We start from the raw sequence: 21,837 nt of genomic DNA, 5'->3' as shown, positions 1-21,837 counted from the left end.
GGAACACTCAGTCTCTATGATTATATATATTCCCCTGGGCCAACATTTCTGTTCACTCTCAAGCGTACCCAGGTAGAATATTCTCTACAATGTAATTTTCAAGACATTTAAAACCTACATTGTGCTAATATTATTTTCAACTATGGTAGGGCTGCCAAATTCAACAATTGTATGGGTTTTTATGGATATCTAAACTAAAAACATAATTCAGATAATTTTTTAAATCTTCTTAAACTAACACAGTTCCTTGTGTTTTTTGGTACTAAGAGCAAGTTGATCATGAAACAATTATATGAAATTGCATGAAACATTTTTTATCATATGTCTATAAATGAAAAGCATGCTGGACAGGAAATGGGTTGATCTGTATAGTGTCCCTTTAAAACAGCTTTCTTCCAGGGCTTCACATACTCATCGTACTAAATACACAGGCCTCCCTATCTGAAAAACCACGGCTGTAATTTTAATAAATTAACCAGGTGTGTGCAAATAATACCATTATACAGTATTAACCTAAGTGCAATGCTTTATCTTAGAGATGCAAAAGTAAAATATAGACTCTTGATTCTAGTATAAAATTTTGGGTTATTGAGGTTTAACCCATCATGCACCAACTTATTTACTTATCATTGGACCATTACAATATAAGAACCCTATTACATTTTAACAATAGTCAAATTAATCAGGAGCCAATTAACCTGTCTCTATGTTTTTAGAGGGATGAAACTGAAGTACCCAAAGGAAATCCACAAAGAAACAAAAATACTCATATATTGTTCCCAGGTCAGAAGCCAAATTAGGATTTATGCGCAGCAATGGTTAAAGAGAAAGCATGTTTAGTTCTGCCTTTGCATTTGCTGGGCTGTACCATGTGAGAAACTAGAAAAGGAACAAACAAGGTGTAAAAAATAAATATTATGATTATGATGTTTGAAGCTTAATTCAAATATATGTGTTTTCTCAAAATGGATATATTCTTGAGATGTACTGGTGTCACTACATCAGCCCATGTGCATCCACATGGAGCAGATTTCAGTGCCAAAATGCATGCTCGCACAGAATGGGCATTCTCCCAATGCCAGGTTTAAAAAGTTTATTATCAGTGATAGCCTACTGCGAAAGTTGGCCAAATCAAGGCCCTTTCTTCGCCTCTCCCAGTACTGTAAATATGAGTGAATTCTGTAAAATCTAGATGGTTTGACATGTCTGCATTATACAGGGAGCTTACCCTTCTAGTGGTTATTAACCAGCTCCTCCTCCCATGCTTGTTTGAAATAACCACAGGAATTTGGAAAGTGAAACTACTTTCAGGCTTTGTCCTATTCTGTGCAAGAAATAACAAAAACCATAAGTATTTATTATATAAAACAATACAGTACGTTCAGCATAATCTATTGTTTTACTTAATGCTTAACATTTATACATAAAATGAAGCAGTGAATTATCAAGCAGTTGCGAAGTCCCCCTGCAAAAAAACTATAGAGGAGCCTAGCACAACCCTGCTCCCCCTCACTGCCCTCTCATGCACATGTGTGCCCACTGGCTGTGGCAAATGCACTCATTTTCCAGTATTTAAGTGGCTGGGGAGAGGAATTTCTGTGCAGCAGACACTACAGTCCAGCCCACCCTGTCCACCAGGTGACATCAATTAAATAATCTATATTATTTTCAACACTGAAAGCTGTCAGGACCTTAGATGTAAGCTCCTCTGAAAGGTTGTCATGTTTTCTGGAAAAAAATACTTGCCTTACTATATTTTTATTTTCTTTCCCTATTATTAATATTGGTATGAAGCATACATTTTACCAACCATGTGGCAACCCTAGAACAGACATATATATAACCTCAGGAATATGTCAGCGCTATATCAAGAGTAATACCACTACTAATGACCATTTTCAAAGGCCAGACTGGAAACTCGTTCATTCTAGTCAGTATACATAATTTATTGCAGCTACAACCTTTGCATATTTAGAGATATAGGTAGACAGCTACTGTAAACAAATACCTTGTAAAGCAGTGACTACCACCAATATGTCATTGTTTTACAGGTATTACCACACCTACCCCTAACATCAGCCATTTTACTTTTCCCCTACCCATAGGCTCCGTAACGTATCACAGCCCACTATTTCACATGGAATAAACCATCCATTCTACCTGATGGAAGCGCTAACAACAGACTATTTGCATTTTGAGTTTCCAGCTCGCGCTGACTCTTAATGCAAGCCTCTTTTTATGTTTTAATTACATGCGACATTTTAAGCCTGATTGCTGTGTGTGGATCAAAAATCTTACCTCCCCTCTTCTTAAGCGCAAGTGGTTTGGTCCACACGTAGAGTACTGCGCAGGCGCAGCGCGTGTTCTACCACACAGGCGCTGCGGCGGTTGAAGGCACACAAAATGGCGTCTACCGGTAAGTATCTGAAACTACAAATGGCGTTACGATTATTATTCATACGGTTGCATTCCGGAAATGTGTTTTCAGTGTTGGTTTGTTTCTATATGCGGACCCTCTTGTTTATAGTTAAATATAGTTACGTGTATGCGAAATATAGGGGGCTTTCGCTGTTTCCGCTTAGTTAGGCCCCACTTACAGACGTGTTTTAGGAAGCGGCGTTAATGTTGGGGCTCTTACCGTGCAGCTCTCTGGCTGTACCCCCAACTACAGTTTTCGAGCGCCATGTTTAAAGCAGTTGGAGAGCATCGTATTGTGGCGCCGCAGTGTTATTAAGTAACAGATGTGCCCATTGTGGACGGGGCAGAGCAGTTCCCCCCATTGATTCTTGTGACGCAGATCGATATTGATCGCAGCGGACGCAAATGTATTGGATCACGTAGATATAAAACATGTTAAAAAAAAAAAGTGATTGCCGAACTAAATACGCTTGAATTTCCTCCAAGTACGCGAGTAAATGCGAAGTGCTCATGTGGGCGAACGCAAGGTGAACCCGCTGTTCATGTTTGTTTACTGTGCTTATGAATGGCAATATGTAATCACCCATCGTTCATAAAGGATCCTGAAAGTTAACTTGGTATCCTTTTCGCACTTCCATATATTTGACGATCACCATCAGACCTGAATTTGTAGAAAGATATTTTTGAAGCCAGTATATTATCTGGGGACAGTTTATAATCCCCTGCATTATGGCAGTACTGTAAAATGTAACATGTGCAAATACTAGTTTTTCTGGAACACTTCACAAAGCCTCTTCTCCCTTCCCTCCTCTTAGTGTCAACATATTCCACAGGGCATTTCAATAATAAAAACATTGTTAACATCAGTCCCTGCCCAATGCAGGGGCACAAGGCCAGATCTGATTGTTTGGGGCTTGCCCGCTCTCCTAAAATGGTGGGTTAACTTATTTTAGGCCTATGTGGGATATGGAGACAAATCAATATGTAGCTGCAACATGCAATTGTCTGACTTGAACCTGGAAACATTTTCCTATTTTTGGGTTTATGTGATGCATATGGGAGGTTTTCATCTGAAGAACACCTAAATCTACCTGTACAGGTATTGGACCCCTTATCCGGAAACCCATTATCCAGAAAGCTCCAAATTATGGAAAGGCCCTCTCCCATAGACTCCATTATAAGCAAATAATTTAAATTTGTAAAAATGATCTCCTTTTTCCATGTAATAAAACAGTACCTTGTACTTGATCCCAACTAAGATGTAATTACCTCTTATTTGAGCCAAAGCAATCCTATTGGGTTTAATTACAGTTTAAATAAATTTTTTTAGCAGCCTTAAGGTAGGAGATCCAAATTACAGAAAGACCCCTTATCCAGAAAACTCCAGGTCCCGAGCATTCTGGATAATGGGTCCCATACCTGTACTATCTTTCACTGAGTTTAACAAAGTGCCTACAATTGGCCTAAAAGAGGATTTGAATGTATATTTTTTCTAAAGCTTTAGTTCAGTGGTTCTCAACCTTTCGACCCTTTCACAGGGGTTGATTAAGACCATCGGAAAACACAAATCTCCGATGGTCTTAGGAATAATTTTATGGTTGGGTGTCACCACAACATGAGGAACTGTATTAAAGGAACAGTAACACCAAAAATGAAAGTGTATTTAAAATATAATGTACTGTTACCCTGCACAGGTAAAGTTGTGTATTTGCTAAAGTAACAGTACTATAGCTTATATAAATAAGCTACTGTGTAGCCATGGGGGCAGCCATTCAACCTGGAAAAAAGGAGAAAAGGCACAGGTTACATAGCAGATAACAGATAAGCTCTGTAGAATATAATGGGTCTTTATCTGTTATCTGCTATGTGCCTGTGCCTTTTCTCCTTTGAATGGCTGCCCCCATGACTACACAGCAGCTTTGTTTATATAAACTATAGTAGTCTTTCTGAGGCAAAAACACCAGCTGTACCAGCATAGGGCAACAGTACATAATATCATAATTATTTTTATACACTTTCATTTTTTGGTGTTACTGTTCCTTTAAAGGGTCGCGACGTTGGGAAGATTGAGAACCACTGCTCTAGTTTATGTAGCACTGTACAACAGAACAATAAATAAAACAAAGCAGTGGGTCATCAAATTAATAGTTAAATACAAAGTGTGAAAATAAATAAAAGTAGATACAAAGTTTTGTGATAAGTTAAGAATCAGACATGAGGAGAGAGATTCCTGCCTTGTAGAGATTAGTCTAAATGGGAGGGTAAATTACAGACACAAATAAAAAGGATAAGAGTGCTGCAGGTTACAGTGGGTGACGCTGCTATATATGTACTAGTATCCACATCAGATGCTGTGGTAGTCTTTGAACTTAGTTCTGAAAAGGCTGAGGGAAGGTTCTCTAGAGAAATTCAGGGATGGCATTCCAAATATAAGGAGCAGCAAGGCAGAAATGTTTTAAGGTGGGAAATGGCAGCAGTAGTAGTGGGGGGCGCGACCAAACAGTTGCTCTGAGAGGAGTGGAGGAATTGGCCAGGAACATATGGAGACAAGAGCAGAAATGCAGAGGAATGAAGGGCTTTTAAAGGTTAAAAGAAGGAGCTTGTATGTAATGCTTGGTTTTATGGGAAGCTCCTCGATGAGACTATCTGTTTAAGTATTCATTCCGGTGATAGCTTTCCTTTAATAAACTTCTTTCACATATGAATGAAGGGTGATATCCTTACAGTGAGTGCCAACCATTTGGGTTTTTAGTGCGCTACCACCATTAATATGGGGATGGTCTTAAAACCACTTGTGTTAACATGGGTGTGGTTTAAAAAAGACTCGCGAGTCTTTTTCGGCGATTTGCGCGAAATCGCGCCGGCGACTTACATGTTCGCCGGTGGGATGGCAGGGGGAAGGCAACTCGGGGAGATTAGTCGCCCGCGAACAGGGAGTTTTGCCGCGGGCGACTAATCTCCCCGTGTACCAGAGCCCTGAATGTGCACTGATCCATATAACAAAGGGGGTTATGTAATAAAAGGCACTAAGTTTACCCAGGAGCAGTAACCAATAGCAACCAATCAGCAGGTAGAATTTACTGGTTGCTTGTTTGAAAACACATCTTATTGGTTGCTATAGGTTACTGCTACTGGACAAACTTAGGGGCTGATTTACTTACCCACGAACGGGTCGAATGGAGTCCGATTGCGTTTTTTTCGTAATGATCGGTATTTTGCGATTTTTTCGTATGTTTTGCGATTTTTTTGGATTCTTTACGAATTTTTCGTTACCAATACGATTTTTGCGTAAAAACGCGAGTTTTCCTATCCATTATGAAAGTTGCGTAAAAAGTTCATCATTTTTCGTAGCGTTAAAACTTACGCGAAAAATGTGCAACTTTTCGCGTAAGTTTTAACGATACGAAAAATGATGAACTTTTTACGCAACTTTCGTAATGGATACGAAAAACTCGCGTTTTTACGCAAAAATCGTATTGGTAACGAAAAATTCGTACAGAATCCGAAAAAATCGCAAAACGTACGAAAAATTCGCAAAATGTTCATTTTCAAGTCGGAACTTTTCCAATTCGGGTCGGATTCGTGGGTTAGTAAATCAGCCCCTTAGTGTCTTTTATTACATATGGGGGAAAAAAATGTCGCCTGCATCTATTTACCTTCACATAATGTTTACTGGGGTAGTCCACCTTTAACCTTTAGTCTGTTAATAGCATGGTCTTTTTTTATTTATAGTTTTTGAATTGCTTTCCTCTTGACTCTTTCCAGCTTTCAAATGTACCGACTACAATAGTAAAAAAAAAAAAAAAAATTCAGCCTCTCATTCAAACCACTGCTAGGGTTGCTAGGGTAATTTGGGCCCTCATAACTAGGTAGATGTTGAAAATTTACACTGAAGAATGCTGAGCAAAAAGCTAAATTCAAAAAAATTACCACCAATAGCAAATTCTCAGAAAAGCATTCTCTACAAATTACATAATGTTAAAGGTGAACAACCCCTTAACCTGTGAACCACCAATATAACCGAAGTCTCTTTACATTTTTTTTTTTGTATGTTTTATATACCGTTAGCTTATGTATGCAGCACTGTACAGCAGAACAATAAATTAATAGAACGAGTCATTACAATAATAGATACAAACCACTACAAAGTACAGTTTCATTAAATATTACTCAGTGAAGAGTCCAAGAGAATGGATGTCCCTGCCCTGTAGAGCTTACAATCTAAGTGGGTGGGTAACTTGTAGACCCAAATAGAGGGATATAAAGTGCTGCAGGTTTTAAAGTGAGCGTTAAATATGCTTCACTAGAATGTTTTTACAGGGTTGTTAACCACAACATAACATAAATGCATTGTTATTGATTATTGGGAATGTATAAGGCTGTGTAAGTTGCTTTTTTAACTTAGCTTTATTTTTTCTGTTATAGATTACAGCACCTATAGCCAAACTGGAGCCCAACAAAGGTAATTTGGTTTAGCTATTTGTATATATTATGAACCATGCATTCAGAAGCATTTCTGTGCATTGTTGGCTGAAATCAGGTTGAACAAGGGGCCATTCTGCCACTTGCAACACTACTCTTTATACCACCAACAGTTTATGCTGAACATACTTTTTGTTTTTTTTGTCAAATCTATATTTATTTCATTAGCTAAACAGAGCAATTAAAGCTACTTCGTGGTTGGTCCTTGCAAGATACATCACCAGTATACAACCTCCTCCCTTCCCCCTTTGATGTGACAGTTTTGTTAGCAGAAGTCCAGTGTGTAAGGGGGATTATCTGAGATCTGGTAATCTAATTACCTTGCAAGGCCCAAACATGAAGTTGGCTTTCCTATCTAGCTCAAGAAATATCAAACTGTAGATTTACATTTTGTTATTCTGTGGGATGTTTAGAGTAATTTTAAAGACAGAAAAGAAACGGTTTACTTCTTCTTTGAAGTGCTATTGCAGTGAAATGTCAAAAATAGAATGTAACATGGTAGATCCTTTTCAGTTGATCTCACGTTATAAGGCATGCAATTTTCCTTTATACCAAAAACATGCGCTGGCACTGGTCACAAATGTTATGAGCTGTTAAGCCTAGGTAGGAATAGGAGTGTATTTGTACCTGGCTTGTATAACTTTATTCAGTGCGTTTTTTTTTTTTTTCTTAATGCAGTTACAGTGCATATACTGCACAACCAACTCAAGGCTACGCACAGACTGCACAGGTAATCATGTTATAAAGCATTTTAGTTCATTGTAAGAATGTGCTCTGAATGTACTTGATAAGCTCCATTGCCAACTTTAAAAGCTAATTTTTTTTGTTGAAAAAAAACAAACTTAACAATTCATTTTTGCAGGCAACTTATGGGCAGCAGAGTTATGGCACCTATGCACAGCCCACTGATGCCAGTTACACACAAGCACAGACAACAGCCAGCTATGGCCAGTCTGCCTATGCCACTTCTTATGGACAGCCACCAACAGGTACCGTTAAAGGGCTTGATGTAGCTCTTGCTGAAAATGTTTTATTGTTGAAAGTTGCCATGTTGTACAATCAGTTGATAAAAGCAGGGGCTGCAATTATTGGTGGTTAAATAAATAATTTTTTATTGCAGTGTTAAAGGAACAGTAACATCAAAAAATTACAGTGTTTTAAAGTAATTAAAATATAATGTGCTCTTACTCTGCAAAAAACTGGTGTTTTTGCTACAGAAAAGCTACTATATAAACTAGCTGCTGTGTAGCCATGGGGGCAGCCATTCAAGCTGGAGAAAAGGCACAGGTTACATTGCAGATAACAAATAAACTCTGTAGAATACAATGGCATTTTATCTGTTATCTGCTAAGTAACCTGTGCCTTTTCTCCTTTGAATGACTGCCCCATGGCTACACAGCAGCTTACTTATATAAACCTATAGTAGTCTTTCTGAGGCAAACACACCAGTTGTAGCAATGCAGGATAACAGTACATTATATTGTAATTACTTTTATACACTTTAATTGTTTGGTGTTAGTTCCTTTAAATGCTGCCTTCCTATGTAAGGAGGAGGGTTGGGTATGTAGGGTGTTACTGGTGTAGGGTCTGTTTTAGTCATGCACATCCACTATTTTAGGATCTGGCTGAACCCTGAATCCTTTGCGAAAGACTAGATCGAATACCAATCCAAATCCTATTTTGCATATGCAAATTAGCATAAGGGTTAAAGACAACCACGCAGGAAAAATTAACATTTACGTGTTTATGACAAAAAAAATCATGTGATTTTTAAGGATTCGGGCGAATCCTGCTGAAAAAGACCTAACCCTGGAATCAATGCATCCCTAATCTGTTTTTAAATGATGCTTAGGATAAGGCTCCGCAAAGTGGATTGTCAGCCTGCGTATAAGCGCAAGATGCCAATCCGCCCGTACGCATGAGAAACCTGAATGTGTCTGCACCCGGAAGCATTGCAGGCGCACGTAGCATATATCTGCCAACTAACGCAAGTCTTGGAGTTTACTGGTGAATTCAGTGCTTCTGGGTGCTGGCACAATTAGAAGATTTTTCAAGCATTTGGGCATGTTGTCAGCCTGCCTCATAGGCCCTTGTCCTTACCCATCCAGATCTACAATCAAAATGATAGGGGTTATGTTTCCATGAAAATAACTTAAAGGGGAACTTCACATGCAGATTTTTTTGATGAAGAAAAGTTTTTGTTTTTTTTTGTTTTTTTTTGTTTTTTTTTTTCTGCTTTCAGACATATGTTGAATTGGGTGTACTACCCCTTCAATCTAAGTCCAGTGTATCGAACATCTAGTAGAAAACTTGTGTGTTAAAGGGCAAATAAGACATGAATGAGGTCGTTCTGTTTGACTTGCATAGAAAAGGTGCATGCTAAATGAACTTCCAGATATAAACATAGTCTTCTAAGGTTTATCAGTGTGTTTTCGGTTTGTTTTGATCAGTTCACACTGAACTATATCATGAATGCAAATATTTTGTTTATCATGTTTGTTTCATGTGTCATTACTATTTGTGTGTTGCAGGATACACTGCTCCAGCTGCTCCCCAAGCATATAGCCAGCCCATGCAGGGATACGGCTCTACAGGCTATGACAGTACCACTGCAACAACTACCACAACTCAGGCTACATATGCTGCACCCTCTGCCTACGGTTCTCAACCTGCATATCCTTCTTATGGTCAGCAGCCTGCCACTACTGCATCTGCAAGGTAAGTCAGTTGTGTGTATTTATTTTAAAATACAGGTTTAATTTAGACTTTTTCAAATCCTCTTTTGTTCAGTTAATCTTCAGAATTGTGTGGTCTGTAATAGGACATCAAAAATACTCCTAATACGTCTGCTCTAGGAAAAGTAGGTGAGAAATGATTTATTTTTTTTTTCTCTCCAGACCTCAAGATGGAAGCAAACCAGCAGATACCAGTCAGCCCCCACCAAGTACAGCCTCATATGCCCAGCCCAGCATGGGATATAGTCAAAGCAGCTACAGCTACCCTCAAGTTCCAGCAAGCTATCCAATGCAGCAAGTGAGCGCCCCTCCATCCTACCCTCCTACAAGGTAAGCTTACTTTTGTTTATTGGGGTTTCTTTAAATTTTAGACTTGATGGACTAAATCTGCAAATTATGGATGAAGAGGTGCAGTGGTTAGCATTTCTGCTTTGTAGCGCATGTCTAAACATGGCACTGTGTCGTGTTGGGCCGTGTCAGGCAGTTGGCTATTGCCCTTAAAAAGGTTATGCCAGAAGCCAGTTTATGGGCAGATTTGTTTAAAATATTGCCCAGCATTAAAAAGTTTTGTTAACAGATGTTTGCTTTTTGTTCTTGAACAGCTACTCGAGCTCTCAAACATCAAGCTACGAGCAGAGCTCCTATTCCCAGCCAAGTTCCTATACCCAGCAAAGCGGCTATGGACAGCAAGCCTCATATTCTCAGCAGAGTTCTTATGGGCAGCCAAGTAGTTACGGCCAACAAAGTGGATATGGCCAACAGAGTAGCTACCAGGCACCCCCACAACAGCAACAACCTCCTCCCACCAGCTACCCACCACCTTCGTCTTCCTATAGCAGCCAGCCCCCAGGGCAGTATGGGCAGCAGAGCAGTAGTTATGGACAACAGAGTGAGTACCTGTTTAGTTTTAGTTAGATAAGAATTAAGCTTTGTAATTGCTTCATTTTATTTCCCTCCTTGTCTGTTTTAGGCAGCTATCGTCCAGATCACTCTAGCAGCAAAAGTCCCTATGGCCAGGAGCCCCATCAGGGTTTCTCCAGCTCTGGCGAGAATCGCGGTTCTGGAGGCTCAGACTCACGCAGCAGGGGTCGGGGCATGTTTGAAAGAGGCGGCATGAGCCGTGGTGGGAGGGGCTCTCGTGGTGGCATGGGGTAAGAGAGAATCTTTTATCTTTGAACTAACTTATTCTTTACTTCAACAGCATAATGTTGCGCTGGCTAAAAGATGAAGAAATCTGCATGTATGGTTTGGAATAATTTTTATTCCTTTGACAGAGACAGGAGGCTTATGTCAATTAGCAATTTTACCATGTATAAATCGAAGGTCTTATTTCTGTTGGGTGGATCCCCTGCTTCCCTTTTTCTTTAGGATATTTTTTTCCCTCCTCTCCATAACATCTCCCACATGTGCATACCAACACAATCAACCCCAGTGGCTTGGTTTCAGCACAAAAATATAGCTTAATTTTTTTTTTAGTTGGCACCAGAAGTATGAATGGCTTCCCACTGTGCTGCCTTGTAGTTTACAGGGCATCAGCCATTTTTCAATGCAAATCATAAGTGTGCAGGATATGTTCTTGTTCGTTGTTTGTTCTGATGGTTTTGACAATTTGCATGTTGGATAAGTTGTATGCATTTATGAAGTAAACCTTAATCTGTGTTGGCATAGCCTTGAGAACTTTGGATTATGGTTTGTACACACTCCTTAAAAGGGGTGGTTCACCTTCAAGTTAATTTTAGTATGTTATAGAATGGCCTGTTCTTAGCAGCTTTTCAAATGGTCTTCATTTTTTATACTTTTTATTTTTATTTGCCTTCATCTTCTGACTTTCAGCTTTCAAATGGGGGTCACTGACCCCAGCAGCCAAAAACTGTTGCTCGTTGAAGCTACAGTTTTAGTCATTTTTTTTATCTTTCTATTTTTGCCCTCTTCTATTCATAAACAGATAGTTGCTGAAATTTCAAACTGGAGAATGGCTGAACAAAAAGCTAAATTCAAGAACTGCAAATCATAAATGACCAATTGCAAATTGCCTCAGAAAAGCGCACTCTACATTATACTTAAAATTAGTTTAAAGGTGAACTACCCCTTTAACCTATAGAGTATTGTATGTTCTCCAGTTATCTTTAAAGAAACGGTTCAGATCATTGAGTAAATTTTAAAAGTAAAATGTGCCTATGACTGTACTATGTATTAAACTGGTAGGTATATTGAGCCCTGTCTGACTCTTTTTATATTTTAACCATAATAAATGAATTGTCATTTGCCTGGATATGTCTATTGCTCTTATTGGTTGTACATGAAAATCCCTTCTTTTAACATGCTTTGTCAAATTTATATGCCACAGGTTACAAAGTGAGAGCGTTGTATACACTTCAGTTCTTAAAAGTGCCCACTCAGCCGGCAGCATTATGAAAAGTGGGACTCGGTGTCTAAATGGAGAGGAAAAATATCCCAATATCAGTCAATAATATAAAACTTAGAACAGAACAATGTTTTGTAAACATTCATATTGTAAACTTAAGTGCCAAAAAAAATGGCATCAGGTTTAACTCTATACTTTTATCTTCTATTCTGTAAACGTTTTTTGTATAATAAAACTTGGTGTTAAGGGTTATCAGCTGCGTGGGCAGCTTTTCACTGACAAAAATAGAAATGTATTAAAGATGCAATGCTTGTGTGACATGAATTCTCAAACTAAATCATTGCTAAACTCATTTGCAGGGTTTCAAATATCAGTTTTTGGCCCCCTCAAAATAGCCAGAAGTACTTGCTTTAATTCTGTGCACAGTGTACTCTTTAGTTTCAGTAACTGTGTTTCTGGTAATGTGCAAGCGGTTTATTCTGCAGCCTGCATTGGAATTAGAACATGTTTTATCTTTGGATTTGCAGTTTGTACACAGCTTTAGATTTGTGTGCCCTTCACTAATGCATTGGTATAATATTGTCTTGGCTCTTGATGTGTCACTTGTTTGACATATTTTGCTGATGGACATCATGTTCTTATATGTTCTTTATTTTTAGTGTTTTATAAATAAAGGATAAAATGTATTTATAAAAATGCTTGCATATAAGAGCAGAAGATGGCATCTTATACAATGTATGAAGTGAGGATTTCTGCTACTCCTTTGGTCAGCTAAGCATTGCATGCTTAATACTACTGCTGAAAGTCTAAACCCTAAAGTATAAAGACCTATGTAGATGTAAATGTAAAAGTAGCTATAATTTAAAAACCAAAACACCCTTGAAGATTAGTGCCGTGATGAGACAGATGCTTTGTATGGAGATGTTAAGCCACTGCCGGCTCTGTACCCTTGAACCCCCTTCGAGGCCCAGAATGCTTAATGGCTCTTTAAAGGGAAAAGGCCTTCATTTCTTCACCTTTATTCTCCCAGCAGCGGTGGAGATCGAGCTGGCTTCAGTAAGCCTGGTGGTAAGTTTTTGAGTATTACAAATGGGTAGTGTAACAAAAATGCCCCCTTCCCCCCTTATGTAACTGCTACATTTGTTTATATTTTTATTAATTTTCTCACCTCCATTGCCATGGTGTATAACTCCCCGTGTGCAGAAGTTTAAGGGTCTGGCCGGCATTACGTAGGGGTATACACGGTTATATGGTTACACAGCTGAAATGCAAATCTGAACAGAGTTGTGTGTAATTTGGGGGAAAACTTGCATTAATGCACTGAAATTGGTCTACATGGATTTATTTGGAGGACTTAAAATGTTACACTAATATGGGCACACTAACATGGATCGGCTCACTGTTATAGTGTTAAGTGCTTTATTGCCCTTCCCCCTTCTTAAAACATTTTTTTTTTTTTTCACTGCTGCCATCCTGATGTTTAGTTGGTAGCAGTGAATGTGCCATCCTTCAGGGGGTTTTCACTTTGCCCTGTGGTATAAGGTTTATATGCAGAACAAATCTGCCTGAAGTGGTTATTGCTTGGCCCTCCACCTGTGCCCTGAAAGCCCCTATACATTTCACAGTGGTTCTAAGTAGTTTTGATGTTGCAGTTTGTGTTGTGCATGCATGTGTGAACTTGTGAACTAACTTGTCTTCATAATTTCATCTGCTAGGACTCTTGGATGATGGACCTGATCTTGATTTAGGTGGGTACTTGTAGAAGGAAGACATTGTACTCTTGATTTTTCTGTCAAATACATGAAAATGTGTGTACTTTAAAAACATATTGGGAGCACTTTCTGCACCCCAATCCGCAAATACGGCTTGTTTATCTTTCATACTTGGGGACAAAGAAACCACTTGGTTAAGCTTCTCCCACCAGCAGGCAGGACAGTGACATGACTCCTCCCCTTTCATAGATATATCTTGCTTAACCCCTCCCTCTGCATCTTTGAACAGGAGGCTAGGAGTTTGTTCTCCAAAGAGACCCTACATGAGGAGTCTTTCGGTCAGTGGCTAGCACTGACACCAGGGGTGAGGCACAAGCTGACTCAACCAAACAAAAATATCTGTAGCCCTTGTACTGTTACTTCACTCATGGGAGACTTCTGGGACCGCTGTAGCTGTACCTGTGCCTGCAAAAAAGGCCCCATTGTGGGCAATGCAGTTGTTACACTTTCCACTTAGATAGGCTTTTCAGCCACACCTCAATAAGCTTTATGTCCTTTCCATTCCCTCTGGGACCCTTGGACAATGAAACCCTATCCAAATTAAGTAAGGGAAAAGTATACTGATCTTCCTCTGAGGAGCTAGATGAAAATGGATAGGGAAGGTCCCCATGACATTAGAATTGGAGGATCCGTCAGACTCAAATGCTATCTTAAGCACACAACAGCATTCTCATTCCATGATCTACTGGGGTATTACCCCGAAATGTAACTGTTGCGCTAAATAAACGCGTAGGGTTCTCCCTGCTTATAATTGCTCCCTGGTTCAAATGAGTGCCAGCATCTGTGTATTTTGACTTAGACTGGAGGGTGCCGATCCCTCACGATACTGTGCACCAGGTGAAACATATTTCGGAGGAGCCAGGGACTGCTTGTGATTTTTCTTTTTTTTTTTAATCCATATTTATGTATATAGTCAACAAGAATTGAAGGCACCATAGAAGTAATGTCAGCCTCCCTGCTGCTCCTCATGTGCATATTCCTTTAACAAGGAATTGGTGAGTAAATGGAGTTCCACCCAAGTTGGATGCCCTGGTATCCAGATCACAGCTGCGTGGGTGACAAGGGAAATGGCTACCTGGTTTGTCATTACATGATGGGACAATGCCCCAAGGGTGGAATTACACTCCCTGGCGTACAAGTTGGTAGATGCTATTGCCTTTCATAGGATGTGTTGCTGGACCCCTAACAAGCCACCACAAGGATTTCAGCGTCAGTAGTGGCATCTCACCATGCATTGTGGCTGAAAAACTGGACAGCTGATCAAAATTCCAAGAAGTCACTAACTTCCTTGGAATTTAAAGGCAAATGTTTGTTCAGAGCAGATTTCCCAGGCAGTTAGGGCAACAGTACCCTTCTACTTCAACCAAAAGTGTGGACCAGTTTGGGCGTTAAGTGTGCTCCTTTTTTTGGGGAAGGGGGGTCTGGATGTTAATCCTCAAAAGGATCCCTGCCGAAAGAACACTCCTAAGTCCCCCACAGACAAGTCCCTGTCACCATGACTGGTTAGGGGGTTCTGGAACCCAATTAGCCCATGAGAGGACACTTAATGAGGTTCCAGAAAACATTGGTGAGATCGGTTTCCAACTATTGTGTGTGTGTGTGTGAGAGCTTATCAGCCATGGCTACAAACTAGGATTTCAATTCTTCCTCTCAATCAGTTTCTTCCTATCCTGAATTCCTCCAAGCGAACCAAAGAGGGGAGGCCTACTTAATGATATGGGGTCTGCATCAGGTGGAAGTTGTAGTACCTGTTCCTATGGGTCAACGCTTCAGAGGCTTATATTCCAGTTTTATATTATATATTTTTTACCCATTCCCATGGTACTGCCGACTTTCAAGTTTTGTTGGGAAAATGTAACTGATTATGGTAGAACCCTTTTGGTCAAGAAGGCTGGCAAACTGGGATTGGTCCTGCTTCCTGGTATGTGCAGACCCCAAACATTAGGGTCCAATTCTTCATCACAATCTAGTCTTGCTGTCTTTGATGGCATGGATGCTGAAATCGCCATGCTAAAGGCTAGTGACTACCATGATTTAAGGAAAGAAAGTTGGTGTCTTCTAAAGCAGAATTAGGAAGGCTTGCTCGAATTGGTGTGAATCTTGAAAGCTTTCCTTTTGGCAACTGAACATAACCAATGTTCTATAGTATTTACAGCCTGGATTAGTGGGCTTTCTTTCTTAAAGGTACAGGTATCGGGGTTTTTAGTGTTTCAGGGTCATTTTGCCTTGTTGTGTTCCTGTTTTTAAGGTTAATATTCAAAATTGACTGGTGAGGGTTAAGCACAGAATATATAGATGGAAGAGAAGGAGCAGTTCTTTGTCATTGTCCTGCCTCCAGGTAGGAGAAGCTTAACCCAGTGGTTCCTGTGACCTGGCCCCATGATAGTGCCTTGTACTGATAAGGATCAACAGATCAACAGATTGGCTTGATACAGAAAACTGCTCTAGTATGATAGTAGATCTTTTGCTGGCTTCAAAAGTTTTGCTGTCAATAGTGAATTGGTACTGCAAGTCAGTGATAATAAAATCCTGAATATATTACTCTGTATAAGGTTCACTACAAACTTTCAGAGGCCCTCGAGTTTTTTTTTTTTTCCCCTACCACTGTTCTATGCACCAGTTTGTTAGTATATTTAGAATTATCTTTAAATGTGCTTTTGTCTTGAAGGACCCCCTATGCCTTTACCATTGCCTTTGGACCTAGAAGATGAGCTAGAAAGCAGTACCATATATGTACAGGGACTGAATGACAATGTGACTGTAGAAGAAATAGTGGATTTCTTTAAACACTGTGGTGATGTCAAGGTAAGTGTAAATACATAAATACCAAATTACCTGAAGATTTGTTTGTGGGATAGCGACTAACATTGCTCGCAGCTGTAAAGTAGAAGGATCGGAACACTACTTAGCCCATCACTGGGCAGTGCTTTGTGTGCAATGTTCCATGACCCCCACTTAATGTGACAGTTCGCTTTTGTTCCTTACCATTCTGCTCAAAAGCAGGGTGTCATGACTGAAGTTCAGTGTGCTGTACCAGCACAACCTTTGTATAAATATAACTACTATATAAATAAAAAATATCTGCTAGTGGATCCAGAGGAAGGTAAAAAAAAGTTGTATTTGGTCTAGTCCCTGGATGAGCTTTGTGCTAAGAGCTAATTTCAGTAGTTTGTACATTTTTGCTATAAAAAAAATGAATGAATAAACCTTTATAATTCCTATGATGATGATAAGCCTTAGCCTTTTCTTTGGTCCTGGGCATCTCACTAGTCTGCAAAAAGCATTTCAGAGACATTTTTTTTTCCTCCAACCTTTGATGCAGCGTATCTTTCTCTCCTACAGATAAACAAGCGGACAGGCGAACCGCTTGTAAACCTCTTTATGGACAAGGAAACTGGGAAGCCCAAAGGAGATGGGACTGTGTCCTTTGAAGACCCACCTTCAGCTAAGACTGCTATAGAGCTTTGTGATGGTAAATATTTGTCTTTGTAAGCAAAAGTTGTTTTCTTGACTTGATGGTACACTCAGATTAAATGGAAACAGTCATTAGTGAATAGCTCTCCTCAAGCAGAATTCTCTAATCATTTATTTATTTAGTAGACTTTTTGCTGGTGGGATGGCATTTCAGGGAGATTAGTCGCCCGCGAACAGGGAGATTGTCGCGGGCGACTAATCTCCCTGTGTGCCAGAGCCCTAAAGGTGGCCATACACGAGCAGATCCGCTCGCTTTGGCGATGTCGCCAAGCGAGCGGATCTTCCCCCGATATCCCCACCTACGGGTGGGCGATATCGGGGAGCATTTAGGTTAAAAAAAAAATAATCCGATCGTTTGGATCAACGAGCCGATGCGGTCCCCGATCCGACCAGATTTTCTAACCTGGCCGATCGAGATCTGGCCAATTTCAGGCCAGATCTCGGTCGGCCAGGCCGCTCTGCTCTCCCCATACACGGGCCGATTAGCTGCCGAATCGGTCCAAGGGACCGATATCGGCAGCTATAGTCGGCCCGTGTATGGCCACCTTTAGGTATGAGGTCCGAATTAAGTTAAGAGCCCTTATCTGGAAAACCTCAGGTCCCAAGCATTCTGGATAACTGGTCCCATACCTGTAATCGTATTTGCAGGGGATTGCAAAATTAGAGACTTTCTCTTCCCCATGAGCAGTGCTAATCACTGCAGTAGTTTATGCATCCTATCTGCACATTTCATTTCATCAAAACTGTATTCCGTGCCTTTGTCAAATCCAGTGCAGTTCGATGAGCCAAAAAACACAACTTTGACTTGCCTATTAATTTTATGTTAGACAAATGTCCACTAGCCACACTGAGTTCAGGCAATAGCGCCCTCATCTGCAGCCCAGCTGTTTAATATTGTCCAGCACAGATATTTGGGGCCATACCAGCAGCCAAATTAATACAATTGGAATATGATCTTCAAAAAGAGAACCCTGTTATCTTTTTAATACTGTTTAAACAATATTTTCAAAAACGCATTAGTTCTGCAAATTATGCTCTGTATTCAGTTTACCCATCATCCAGGCATTTGCAATACAGGCATGGAACCAGTTATCTAGTAACCGGTTATCCTTTTCTTTGTAATTTGCTTGTTCCTAACTAAAATACATTTAGGATAATAATATTAGGATTAGTTCATGTTTAAATCCTACATCAGTCACATGGTTCTCATGGACTATTCCTTTACAAATTTTAAATTCTTCAGCAGAACAGTACCAAAGATGTTTTAGAGACCAAAAGAACAAATTTGAGAGAACTTTGAGAAAACCTTTTGCTCATTAGTCCCAAATATGTACATTATCTTATGGTCACATGGCTCTCAAGACCATTTACTTTGCCTTGCGCAGCCCAAGAGCTATTTAAAGATCTACAGTGCTTTCGTAGTTGGTTAGTTGTGGTGAAAAAAAGCTAACCACACTCCTGACCAGTTATGTACTGTTCCATTACTTCTGAATGAGTTGTATAGGCAGCCTGCTGTGATGGCTAAAGGTGGCCATATATGCTGAGATCCTCTCAAAGTGAGTGGATCTTCTCCCAAAATCCCCACCTACAGGTGGCCGATATTGTGCTTTACCTGCCCAATCGATATCTGGCCGATTTCAGGACAGATATCGGTCGGGCAGGCCCATCGTTAGTGCCCATACAGCCAGAATCGCCCTATGTATGGTCACCTTTACACTTATCGCATTCATTAAGCAAAATGGAAATCAAATTCTTCCCACTGGCTGTTAATGTGCATGGGTCAGTGGCTAACTGGGAACTTTCTGCATATTGACAATTGAGTGATCAGTGAATTATGGGTCACTTGAACAATATTGCATAAGTCCTAAAGCTGGCTTGCTATTTTTAAAGCCTGCACCTAGATTGCAACATTCATTCAATTTTTTTTTTCCTCTCTTTAGGGAAGGATCTTAATGGGAACAAGGTGAAAGTGTCATTGGCTCGCAAAAAGTCTTTGCTAGGTAGCATGAGAGGGGGGTCACTTTTACGTGACAACAGAGGACAGCCGCCACCTCTCCGTGGAGGTAGGAAATGATTGCTCCCCTTCTTAAAGAATCATCTTACCTTTTATGTGGTATATTGTATGTAGACTATACCTAATTTGTCAGGACTATGCTATGCACAATTTTACTTATTCAAATTGCAAAACTGTTCTTATTTAGGTCCCATGGGTCGCTTGGGTGGCCGAGGAGGGGAACGTGGGGGATTCATGCCAAGAGGGCCACGTGGGCCAAGAGGTAGTCCAGTTAGCGGTAATGTCCAGCACAGGGCTGGTGACTGGCAGTGCCCCAACCCGTAAGTATAATAGAGAAAATTTACTGTATTTTTCATTAAGGTAATAACAACATTATTTTGCATTGCATTTTGCATCAGTTAATAAAGCTTTTCCAGCAGAATCTGCTGGAGGGCAAACAGTTTTATTTTTAATTTTGAAATTTACTATGGCTAGCCATATTATTTTCCCAGGGTGCTACAGCCATGTGTCCTGTGCTCTGACAAACTTTGCACTTCACTGCTGAGCTGTAAGTTTGAGTAATCACACCCCCCCTCCCTTTTGCCCCCAGCAGCCGATCAGCAGAACAATGGGAACGGGGCAAGATCCCAGTAGATATCCGAATAGCACTCAATAGTAAGGAATCCAAGTCCTGCTTGGGACTCATTCAGTTACATAGGAATAGGAGAAACGATAGACCTATCTGAAAGCAGTTCTTATGTGTAGCGCTAGCTCTTTCTGGACTTGACACAATGCACTGAGATGGCTGCCTACACACCAATATTACAACACAACTAAAAATAAAAATTTGGTTCAAGAATACAGTTTTAAATGGTAGTGAATTATTTGCTGTGTAAACAGTGTAATTTAGAAATGAGAAGTACACCATAAAAATCATGACAGAAATGTGTCTAATTCAGTTTCTCTTTATTTTTAGCGGATGTGGAAACCAGAATTTTGCTTGGAGAACAGAATGCAACCAGTGCAAGGCTCCAAAGCCTGATGGCCCTTTCCCTCCTTTCCCACCCCAAGGTAAGGTTGGTTATAATGTTCCTTTTTGATATTGTGATAACATGATTTTTTCCCCATGGGAGTAATATTAAGTAAATCTCAAGTCTCGGACCGCCTGCTTTCTAGTTTGTCTAATGTTAGATAATGTTTTCCTGTCATGTTTCCTCTGGAAACATTTTGTTTTGGGCTAAAAAGATCACTTATTTCAGATGGAGTTTCCGGCTAGTTTTGGTTGTTAGGGCTATGGCACAGAGTTACTTGTAGCCAGCAACTTGGTGAGGCTGCAAAACGCCAGAAAATACCCTGCCCAAGACAATACAGAGAATTGTCTCTGCTAGAACGGTAATTTTGTAGCTTTGTGTCATTGCCCTAAAAGTTACAGGGTAAGTGCATACACAATAAATATGTAGTGTTCCAGGTATCTGTAATATATTGGTTATTCAGATTTTTTAAATCCTTCTTGCTAGTAACAAATAATAAGGGGCTATTCTGTTTTGCACCACCCTTAATTACATATCTAACTGAATTGCTACAATTGCAGGAGGAGAACGTGGAAGAGGTGGTCCAGGCATGAGAGGAGGCAGAGGCCTAATGGACCGTGGTGTGCCTGGTATGTTTAGAGGTGGTCGTGGAGGAGATAGAGGAGGCTTCAGAGGGCGTGGTATGGACAGAGGATTTGGAGGAGGAAGGAGAGGAGGACCTCCAGGTCCCCCTGGTCCACTCATGGAACAGCTTGGTGGAAGAATTGGTGGTGGAAGACGAGGTGGCCCCAGCAAAATGGATAAGTATGTTTTGTTGGGGGTTTTTTTGTATCTTATAATAACTGCATAACATGCACCCTGTAATATCCTACAAGCAACCTACTAAATGCAAACTTTTTTTTTTCCCCCCAGGAGTGAGCATCGCCAGGAACGAAGAGAGAGACCCTACTAGTTTCGGAGCCACCTTTACTACCAGATTTATTTTTTAAACCAGAAATGTTTTAAATTTATAATTCCATATTTATAATGCTGACATGAAGATCCTCCCTTCACTGTCACATTATGATTATTCTTTGTCTGTAACTTTAGTATTCACAATTTGTGGAGATATTAAAATGGAAATTTAATGGTAGTATTGCTGTCTTTTTGTTTTGCTTTTGTTTTTTTTACCTTCCTTTTGAGAGCAAACATAATTTTTAGCTTCTTTGCATGTGAAGGTTGATGGTTTTGAAGTCTTTGAATGAAAGCATGTGCATTATCTTGACAGAATCTATGGCTAGAGAAGATAGACCATACAAAACTGTTTTTATTTTTAGCAGGTGAATCTGTTTGGCCCCTGTCTTGGATCTTCAAATGGCTAATAATACCCTCTTATGCGACTGTGGATTTGTGTTTAACTTTTGTTTGTTTTTTGGGGAGGGGTGGGCTTGCTATTGGTGAGTATATTATTTTGTGGCCATTCTGTAAAAAATGGGGATTTATTTTATTTTTGTTTTAATATACTGGCTTGTGTTAATTTGTTGGACCCCACCCCATAATACTGTAATAAAATCTTGTTGAACCACTA

At 40.0% G+C, this 21,837-nt stretch overlaps 2 protein-coding genes across 4 annotated transcripts in view; one reads left to right on the top strand and one right to left on the bottom strand.

The window, feature by feature from the left end:
- The window catches only part of rhbdd3 (rhomboid domain containing 3), an 8,290-nt gene extending 5,908 nt beyond the window's left edge, over positions 1-2,382 (bottom strand). Inside the window, 2 exon segments of one of the 2 annotated variants that reach the window (NM_001044516.1) lie at positions 1,229-1,324; positions 2,299-2,332. The gene's annotated coding sequence lies outside the window, so the exon portion shown is untranslated. 2 annotated transcript variants of the gene reach the window in all.
- ewsr1 (EWS RNA binding protein 1) lies at positions 2,290-21,837 on the top strand. Of its 2 annotated transcripts, none has more exons than XM_012958424.2 (17): positions 2,290-2,416; positions 6,844-6,880; positions 7,579-7,630; positions 7,763-7,889; positions 9,432-9,618; positions 9,798-9,965; positions 10,238-10,524; positions 10,606-10,786; positions 13,034-13,068; positions 13,716-13,748; positions 16,441-16,577; positions 17,115-17,244; positions 19,187-19,309; positions 19,448-19,580; positions 20,216-20,310; positions 20,831-21,074; positions 21,183-21,837. In XM_012958424.2, the coding sequence occupies exons 1-17, from the start codon at positions 2,404-2,406 to the stop codon at positions 21,220-21,222; spliced, it is 2,022 nt and encodes a 673-aa protein (XP_012813878.1). In that variant the 5' UTR covers positions 2,290-2,403; the 3' UTR covers positions 21,223-21,837. The 2 variants fall into 2 exon arrangements, with proteins under 2 accessions (XP_012813878.1, NP_989309.1); NM_203978.1 differs by having other exon boundaries at positions 2,401-2,416; positions 13,031-13,068; positions 21,183-21,835.

Source organism: Xenopus tropicalis, chromosome 1, assembly GCF_000004195.4.
Source record: "Xenopus tropicalis strain Nigerian chromosome 1, UCB_Xtro_10.0, whole genome shotgun sequence".
In the NCBI taxonomy this organism is placed as follows: Eukaryota; Metazoa; Chordata; class Amphibia; order Anura; family Pipidae; genus Xenopus; species Xenopus tropicalis.
The sequence above is the reverse complement of the archived record's forward strand: the minus strand, read 5'-3'. Positions and strand labels throughout refer to the sequence as shown.